At 44.4% G+C, this 10,000-nt stretch overlaps 1 protein-coding gene and 2 non-coding genes across 3 annotated transcripts in view; all 3 read right to left on the bottom strand.

Annotated features, from left to right (window-relative positions):
• Window positions 1–212: 212 nt before the first annotated feature.
• The window catches only part of LOC138961078 (uncharacterized), a 20,598-nt gene continuing 10,810 nt past the window's right edge, over window positions 213–10,000 (bottom strand). The window contains exons 4-7 of the mRNA XM_070332672.1: window positions 7,087–7,240; window positions 5,525–5,604; window positions 4,647–4,805; window positions 213–2,493 (exon numbers count right to left, since the gene is read on the bottom strand). Of these exons, the coding sequence (XP_070188773.1) occupies window positions 1,949–2,493; window positions 4,647–4,805; window positions 5,525–5,604; window positions 7,087–7,240 (938 nt within the window). The 3' untranslated portion in view covers window positions 213–1,948. The remainder of the gene's footprint in view (window positions 2,494–4,646; window positions 4,806–5,524; window positions 5,605–7,086; window positions 7,241–10,000) is intronic.
• Trnak-uuu (transfer RNA lysine (anticodon UUU)) lies at window positions 8,209–8,281 on the bottom strand. The gene has a single exon. It is a non-coding gene; the product is annotated as a tRNA-Lys (tRNA).
• On the bottom strand, window positions 8,888–8,960 carry Trnak-uuu (transfer RNA lysine (anticodon UUU)). Its single transcript has one exon. It is a non-coding gene; the product is annotated as a tRNA-Lys (tRNA).

The raw sequence follows: 10,000 nt of genomic DNA on the forward strand, positions 1-10,000 counted from the left end.
CACAGGTACAAACACACACACGCACACACACACACACACACACACACGCGCGCGCGCGCGCTCACGCACGTACGCACACACGGAAGAATGCACGCTCAAAAGAGAGAGAGAGAGAGAGAGAGAGAGAGAGAGAGAGAGAGAGAGAGAGAGAGAGAGAGAGAGAGAGAGAGCGAGAGATAGCGAGAGATAGCGAGAGAGAGGGGGGAGGGGAGAGAGCACTGGTATTTCTTCATCAACACCAGCTCTTTAACGAAGTGCTGATACACACACACACACACACATATTGCACAATGATAAGGAACAGAATATTTATCAAAGTGAAAACAGTGCTGCGAATTGAAAAAGTCGTTGAACGTGGGGGTTGAGGTATATTGCTAGCGCAAGTGTAGTTGCGAAGGTGAGGGCAAAACCAAATACCAGACAGCATGCAGTTTGTAGTTCGTGAAAGTCGCAGAAAATACTAGTGATGTCATAGGACAGAGAGTTACTGGTGACGTCATAGGACAGAGAGTTACTGGTGACGTCATAGGACGTCATAGGACATATAGTAAGTGTTTGAGCAACAGTCAGGACATTATTGTAACTGTTCAAGTGAGTAATGATGACGCCAACTCTCAACGTCATTGTTCGCCGTTTGTTTCACTTTTCACGCAGAAGGTGTCGAAAACTTCCTAACTGTGCCGTGTCAGGCGTTCAAATGTCACGTTCATCTTATGTACTGGTCATGCATGTTGTCTTTCTTTATTTGGTGTTTAACGTCGTTTTCAACCATTCAAGGTTATATCGCGACGGCATGCATGTTGTGATCACAACTGAAAAGAGTTGATATGAATAATTCATCACTGAATAAAATTAAATCCTTAAGCCCTTTTAATATCCAGACTTCACATTTTCATTAATTTATGTTAATGAAATGCAAAGCAGAGCGATAATTGTCTTTTTCAATTTTTTTTAGAGCTTAACATTCTGCAGCTACACTTACAGTCCTGTAGCAAAAACTCAGGGTAAGTTTCAAACTCAGCCGTTACAGATAACATTAATGATGCGTCTGATTTCAGCAACAGTAATTTTGTTAAAAGGGATTATATTTCAGCAATGTGATAGCAGTGTCAACCAGTTTAAACAAAAAAAAGTATATGCAAAAAGAAAATGATCAGAATCTGAGTTTTGGACACTTTGGTTCACAGCAAAGAAAGGGCAGACATGTTGCTACACGTGGTTTGTTGCTTGGCAACCAGACCACAAAATGCTGCCTTTCCTTCATTCCATGCCCTTCATGCTTTCAAGACAAGCAATTGTTTCTAAGCACTATATGGTGTGTTTTTCTCCTCGTTTTCAGTATACTGGTATTAATCTAAACCTCACTGATGACATCACGAGCAGAGCGATGCCATTATTTTCTTTTTTTTAAACTAAAAGCTTCATCGACAACAACATTGCACCATAGACCATGGGATTTGTGTTCAGTTTTCACAAAGAAAATAATGAGAATGACAGTGTATATGGATCGCGTCACAGCACGGTTTCAGCGCCAACACAGCAAACGTGGATTTAAATCCCACCTTATATTATATTGTCGATAAAGATAATCAATCTCGGCCATGGAGTATGATCCAAACTGTCACATCAGCAAAAGCGTATTTGTCAATAAATAGCGTTGAATCTCTCAGCAGAGCAACTGTCGATGAATGCGCCAGAGCCACGAAATTGTCGGTCGAGAGTTAGATCTCAGCAATGGGACAGAAGTCAGCGTACCCTTGTATCAGTTCAGGGAATCAATGTATCACTGAAGCCTTGTGAATCAGTCAAAAAACAGTATTGGTGAAGAGTCGCCCATCAAATCTCAGCAATGGGAGAGTCAGCGTACCCTTGTATCAGTTCAGGGAATCAATGTATCACTGAGCCTCGTAAATCAGTCAACAAACAGTGTTTAGTGAAGAGTCACTCATCAAATTTCAGCAATGACGGTGTTGCCGTCCTCGAAGTTCTGTTTCATCATGGTGTACGACGCCCTCTTCTGATGCGTGCGGTAGTTGGGGTCAGGGGGCCGGGGGATGGGGATGGGCAGCTGCAACTGCTGGTCATCAATGTCCGGAGGCGGCTCTTCCATCCCAGGCAGGCGGTTTCCAGCTCCGCCTATAACCACTTCCGGCAAAGGCATCACCCCTGGAAGCCCCGCCTCTCCTGGAACCACGCCCCCTGACCTGCCAAGCGTGCCGCTAGCCCCGCCCCCTGCGTTTCCGGCCACGCCCCCTGCTCCTCCTCCGCCGTCTACGAAGCTGGTGTGCATCATACACTGCTGGTAGCTGCGGTGGGAGTTGAAGGACTCCTTGGAAGAGCCGTGCTTGTGGGTGGAGGTGAGGGGCTGGTTCTGGGAGGCGGACTTCTTGACCCGCTTGGAGCGGTAGCAGTAGATGACCAGGACCACCAGCGTGATGACCGCGAGGCTAGGCACAGCGATCAGGGCTGTCATGATGAGGATCTCACGAGGACCTGGTTGATGTGAGAAAAATAGCAAGACATACATAAACACACGATTTTGTGAGGGTTCAGTTGGGTTATGATAAGAATGGTGCACGGAACTGGTAAACAAGTCGCGTAAGGCGAAAATACAACATTTAGTCAAGTAGCTGTCGAACTCACAGAATGAAACTGAACGCAATGCAACGCAGCAAGACCGTATACTCGTAGCATCGTCAGTCCACCGCTCATGGCAAAGGCAGTGAAATTGACAAGAAGAGCGGGGTAGTAGTTGCGCTGAGAAGGAGAGCGTGACAGTGCCGCCTCAACTTTCACGAAAAGCCGGATATGACGTCATCAAAGACATTTATCAAAAAAATGAAAAAAATGTCTGAGGATATCATACCCAGGAACTCTCATGTCAAATTTCATAAAGATCGGTCCAGTAGTTTGGTCTGAACCGCTCTACACGCACGCACGCACACACACACACATACTCACATACACCACGACCCTCGTTTCGATTCCCCCTCTATGTTAAAACATTTAGTCAAAACTTGACTAAATGTAAAAACATGCAATAAAACACACACACACACACACACACACACACACACACACACACACACACACACACACACACACTCACGCACGCCTGCACGCACGCACACACACACACACACACACACACACACACTCACACGCACAAAAACACACGAATATTGTGCGGACTCTGTTACTTAAAGGCAAACACAAAAAAACCAGATGTGATAGGTCCAACATCATTGTCGTAGGCTGCTGGATCCTGTGTGCAGAATTCCTTCATTCCAAAGCTTTTCGCCTGTACCATGTGGATGTCAAGTAGGTACGCGTATAGGTAGGTACGCCGGTTGTTTATAAATTTAGTCAGTCAGTCAGTCAGTCAGTCAGTCAGTCAGTCAGAAAGGAAGTTAGTTCGTGAATTAGGTAATTAGGTAGGTAGCGGTGTAGTTAGGTTGATAGGCGAGTACAATAGTTTGGCAGATCGTTAATTTGTACGTTCGTGGTATCGCCTGCTTGCATTTAATCAATCAATCAATCAATGAGTCTTATATCGCGCATATTCCGTGGGTACAGTTCTAGGCGCTCTGCAGTGATGCCGTGTGAGATGAAATTTTATACGGCCAGTAGATTGCAGCCATTTCGGCGCATATTTACCTTTCACGGCCTATTATTCCAAGTCACACGGGTATAGGTAGACAATTATTAACTGTGCCTAAGCAATTTTGCCAGGAAAGACCCTTTTGTCAATCGCGGGATCTTTAACGTGCACACCCAATGTAGTGTTGGTATTTCGTTCAAGGATGTTTATTTGTTTGCTTGTTTTTTTGTTGTTGTTGGTCTGTTTGTTTGTTTGTTTAACGCCCAGCCGACCACGAAGGGCCATATCAGGGCGGTGCTGCTTTGACATATAACGTGCGCCACACACAAGACGGAAGTCGCAGCACAGGCTTCATGTCTCACCCAGTCACATTATTCTGACACCGGACCAACCAGTCCTAGCACTAACCCCATAATGCCAGACGCCAGGCGGAGCAGCCACTAGATTGCCAATTTTAAAGTCTTAGGTATGACCCGGCCGGGGTTCGAACCCACGACCTCCCGATCACGGGGCGGACGCCTTACCACTAGGCCAACCGTGCTGTTGTTGGTCATCGTCTCTTCATCCGACTTGGCTGTGCAGTATCGATGCCAGTTGGTTTCCTTTCTCAGGTCACACGGCAGTCTCCGTGTTTGAAACTATTTACGTGTAGGTCTATTGCTGTAAAATGAAGTTTTTAAACGCTCATGTACCTGGGATGAAGGACCTGACAAACTACCTTTTTTTTCTAAGAAAAAAACTATATACCGACCGGCATACCTGTTTAATATAATTTATATGAGTACCTTCTTGACACTCAAATGGTACAAATGCGATTCGGTGCCAACAAAAAAATGTCCATGTTTATGTAAAATGAAAATGGAAATTAAAGTATTCTTATCTTATCTCATCTCATCTCATCTCATCCCATCCCATCTCATCCCATCCCATCCCATCCCATCTCATCCCATCCCATCCCATCCCATCCCATCTCATCCCATCCCATCCCATCCCATCCCATCTCATCTCATCTCATCTTATCTTATCTTATCGTCGGAGGACTTACACCTGCGTTCGTCGCTGTCGTCGTGCTGTCCACAGTTGGCGATACCGTTGCACCTCTGGTCGTCATGGATACAGTAGCGGGGCAGCTGGTCGCAGATTCCTCCCAGACCCTCTAGTCCACACGCATAGCCCCCCTCGCACTGGAACTCTGGACACGGCCCTTCAGCGACAAAGAAAACGACACAGGTTTATGAATTCTTAGCAAAGAAGACCTGGACGAGATAAGCTTACTAAGATTTTGTATTCATTATTCCATTGGTGTGTGTGTGTTTTTTCGACGTAATCTTAGAATTTTAATTTAAAAAAAGAAAGGTTACCTTATACTTGTTATTCTGGCTACTGTTAGGGGCTAGTTTCTCATAACTCTTGCTCTCTGTTGTCTTGTGTTCTGATCGCTTGTCTCCCTTCGTTCTCTGACGTACCGTTTATTCGGGGTAGTCACACTTGTACCTTTTTTTTCCGACAGCGTAGGCGGATTTTACCAAAAACGTTGACTGCGGATTTTGTGACCAGTTGCAACTACAAATTGGATGTCACGACAAGCAAGCGTCAATTACAGCCACTCAGTGGGGCGCCGTCACGTAGCGACGGGGGGCAGGGGGTGGGAAATCACAGCCCCATCGCCCAGACAACAACATCAGCAACCCCTACAACAACTCTACCTGCGTGGCGTAGGCCCCCCCCAGCCCTCCGGTCATCAGGCTAATGTGGCTCAGTGGACGAGAGGGATTTAGCAAGGCTTTGATGTTGAAATAGTTGCAGCAAATGGACTGTACATGCTGTCAACAAACTGTCCAGGATCTGGAACAGGTTAATGCCTAGTACCAAGCCCGATGTCAGACTGCCTCAGAATGTCATCATCGGCTTCTCGATGCTCACCTTCTTGCGGTAAATGGATGGCGGTCCACGTCAGACGGAACCCTCTGCTCCTCTCAAGGTTGTTGGGTCCCGTAATGAACCTGAACACAAAATGTCGTCAGTTAGCTTAAAACATTTCTCTGATTTAACAACAGGTCATAAGCCTACCAACCAATGGTCATACCAACATTTGTAACATGTTCACACTTAGTATGGTTCATGCACCAAAACTGATGAGTATAAGTGTGAAAACAGGGATGTCACACTGAGTCATTATAGTAGTTGTAAGCAACACAGTCGAACCTGCCATGAAGACCACCTCTTGATACCGACCACCTGCTCATTATGACCACACCAAAGACACCCCAAGGAGGTTCTCTCCCGGTTTTATTCACCGTTTCATAGCGACTATCTTTCTATAAGGAACAATTTTGGTTGGTCCTTTAAGTGGTCGTTAGAGACAACAAGTTGGACTGTACTACTGCACAGATACAGGCACTGAGCACACATGAAGATAATCACGGTGCGTATTAATTTATGTTACGCTGGGGTGTTGCAGGTAGCTCTGTTTCCTCCTTGGGGATGAAGCTACCAGGGGAAGGGATTGTGTTGGAGGTGCGGGTAGAGGGGTAGCCCTTCCGGTGCTCCCCCTTGGACCTCCCTAGTCTAGGACCCTGGGTCTTCGCGAGGTGGCCATTGTGGCGTAATCCCTCCGGACTAGCATAACGTTTCCCTATCCCAAGACCGACCGTGCGTGGTCTATGACCACATCCTCTACGAGGTGACCCTATCAACTAGGCAGCGCAAGCCCCTAGGCGAAACACGGCGGATCTAGAGGAGAGAACCTCGATAAAAAATTTGAGCTGCCATGAAGACGGAGCATGTTGGCTGAGGACAGCGGGCAGACCTTCTGTGCCGACACCCATCTACAGGAGAAAACCAGGCATGCACGCATCAAACCCAACATGGCCGGGCCATGTTACGCTTCTTTAACCTTCGCCCGTCCGGGTTATCGACTACACACGGAAGTCATCGTGGGGCCGTGCGGACCCATGCTTTTCATTTCCTTCTTTAAGAAACATGGGTCCGCACGGCCCCACGATGTTTTTAGTCTAAATATAAAAAAATTTTAATTACTTCTCGCTGAAATGTTAGGACATAAGATCTTTTTAAGTGCCTGAGGCATTCTTAAAAGCTCATTAAAAAAATTCCAACTAGTTTAAGGGATATTTGCAATTAAACACCCTTCTGGGCCCACACGGACCCACGACCACCGGCGGAGGTTAAATGTATAATAATTATGTTGCCAGTTAAACAATCGTCAGTTGTGAAGACGGTACACACACATACACACACACACACACACACACACACACACACACACACACACACACACAAACACGCACACACACACACACACACCACACCACACACTCATACACACACACACACACACACACACACACACACACACACAAACACGCACGGACAGACGGACAAATTTTGCTATTACATGGACACACGTTCATACAATCAAGAGTCAAGGAATTAAGACACCTAGGAAGATAAAAACAGAAGATGACCTGATCACTACTCTGGAGCTCGGCGAGGGCCTCTCCCTCTTTCTGGCTGCGATGACGGAGTGCAGCTGCCCGCACAGATTCTCACTAGGCACAGTGTTGTTAGTGGCATATCCGTAGTAGATCTGGAGCGAAGAGTCGGAGGCAGCACAGTGAGCTGTAATTAAAACAAAATAATCAATAAATGAAGATCATAAAGATGATAAAATCTTGCATACACACAAAAAGTAACATAACAGTGTCTCTAGCTTATTAACTGGAACGTCATGATATTTTACTGGCTATGAATAATAGTTGTGTGAAACCACGGAAAGAAATTGTCAACCGGTCATATCGATCATGGGTACTAGTTTTAATCTGTGGATTTGTCGGCTTTTCTAAAGAATAGTAGTAACTGAATTATTATATTTCAGTCAGACCACAGTTTTTGTACCAGGACGTTCTCCCGGACAAGATTTTTATTTTTTTATTTAAAGAGATTAATATGGTGGTTTTTTTTGCATGAGTGTAAGCTCCTACTGTTAAGAATCTGACCTTCACGTACCTTCTGTATTTTACGGTGATACACCTTAATTGTGGAGTGTTTTCAAAGAGAAGACCGAGAACAAAACAAAACAGAAAATAAAATAAAACACTGGGTTTACAAAACACCTGGAGCGATCACTGTGCATACAACAAGATGGGTCATCGGGGGAAGGTAGGAACAAAAGATTGAAGAACAAAGGGAGGAAGAAAGTGAGAGCTAGCGATAGGAAAGCGGATCGAGATTGACAGTATAAATACACAAAACACATCCAAACGGTTGTGTGATGGTTCTTTAAGAAAGAGCACAATATTTTGCTGAATGCGTGTATGGGCACATACGATTAAATACCCATTCTTATAACCCTTCATTCCATCCCTACAAACCCAATACTCCTTCACTCAATAATGGAACAGATACAACAACAAAATCGACGAAAGAAAAAAAAGTACGCGGAAAAAACATAAACAAAGGAGAAAAATAAAGAAGGACAAAAAGAAGAACGAAAAGACAAGCGAACAAATCCAACACATTCGCAATCTTCCAATGGAGAGAGAGAGAGAGAAAGAGAGATAGAGACAGAGAGAACAAAAATAAGAGACCGCCCAATAAGGGACTTGAACCCTTGACCCTCAGATTAAAAGTCTGATGCTCTACCGACTGAGCTAACCGGGCTCTACATGCCGCTGTCGTCAGTTGCCACTTAACTGTGAATAGTTTTCAAAGAGAAGGCCGAGAAGAAAACAGAGAAGAAGATCAAACACTGGGTTTACACAACACCTGGTGCGATCACTGTGCATATAACAGGATGGGTCAGCGGAGGAAGGTAGGAACAACAGATTGAAGAACAAAGGGAGGAAGAAAGTGAGAGCTAACAATAGGAAAGCGGATAGAGAGTGACAGTATCAACGCACTAAACACAGCAAAACTAATTTTTTTTAATTTTATGTTTAAATAGGTTATTTTTAATTTGCTGAATGCAGCTGTAGTATAATCACATAAGATTAAAAATAAATTCGTTTTACTCTTCTTCCAACCCTGCAAACCCAATACCCCTTCTCCCAGTAATAGAACCTAAAAAACGGAGAAAAAAAAAAGAATAATAATAGTGCGGGGAAAAACATAAACAGAGAATATAAAGAAATAGGGACAAAAAAAAGAACGAAAAGACAAGCGAAAAAATCAAACAGATTCGCAAGCTTCCAATGAAGAGAAACAGAGAGAGAGAGAGAGAGAGAAAGAGAGAAAGACAGATAGCGAGAGAGAACAAAAATAAGAGACCGCCCAATAAGGGACTCGAACCCTTGACCCTCAGATTAAAAGTCTGATGCTCTACCGACTGAGCTAACCGGGCTCTACATGCTGCTGTCGTCAGTTGCCACTTTGTGAGCGTTGCCCGCACCGCTCCGGATCAATAACTGCCTTGTGTAAGACGCTTACATGTCAGTGTCAGGCAGAAACGGGCAGCTGTTACTAGCCTGACTCTGCCCAAGTTTGTTTCCTTAGCCTGTGTTCTGTAAACTATGTGTGTGTGTGTGTGTGTATGTGTGTGTGTGTGTGTGTGTGTGTGTGTGTGTGTGTGTGTGTGTGTGTGTGTGCTTGCGTGCCTGTGTGTGGGAGTGTGTGTGTGTGTGTGTGTGTGTGTGCCAGTGTGTGTGCGTGTGCGTGTGTGTGTGTGTGTGTGTGTGTGTGTGTGTCCGTTTAAAACAATTTTTGAAAATACGTTTTTCAGCATGAATGACACGACAATGTATTCAGCAAAAGGCACATTAATTTTAACAGCATCAATGTGGTTTTGCTTCCAGTTCAATATACCGTATCCCTACTTCTAACCCTCAGTGGACTTGGCAAAACTAATTCCAAGTATGACAAAAAGAAAAGTAAAGCATGATACACCTTAACTGTGAATAGTTTTCAAAGAGAAGGCCGAGAAGAAAACAGAGAATAAGATCAAATACTGGTTTACAAAACACCTGGTGCGATCCCTGTGCATATAACAGGATGGGTCAGCGGAAGAAGGTAGGAACAACAGATTGAAGAACAAAGGGAGGAAGAAAGTGAGAGCTAGCGATAGGAAAGCGGATAGAGAGTGACAGTATCAACGCACTAAACACACCTAATCGTTTTTTCGTTTTTTTGTTGAGATAGTTCTTTATTTTGTTGAATGCAGTTGTAGTATAGTCACATAAGATTACATTTTTTTTTTCGTATAACCAGGCTTCATTCCAACCATGCAAACACAATACCCCTTCTCCCAGTAATAGGACAAACAAACAAAAAAAGAATTGAAAAAAGAATAATAGTGCGGGGAAAAACATAAACAAAGAATATAAAGAAATAAGGACAAAAAGAAGAACGAAAAGACAAGCGAAAAAATCAAACACATTCGCAATC

Source organism: Littorina saxatilis, linkage group LG3, assembly GCF_037325665.1.
Source record: "Littorina saxatilis isolate snail1 linkage group LG3, US_GU_Lsax_2.0, whole genome shotgun sequence".
In the NCBI taxonomy this organism is placed as follows: domain Eukaryota; kingdom Metazoa; phylum Mollusca; class Gastropoda; order Littorinimorpha; family Littorinidae; genus Littorina; species Littorina saxatilis.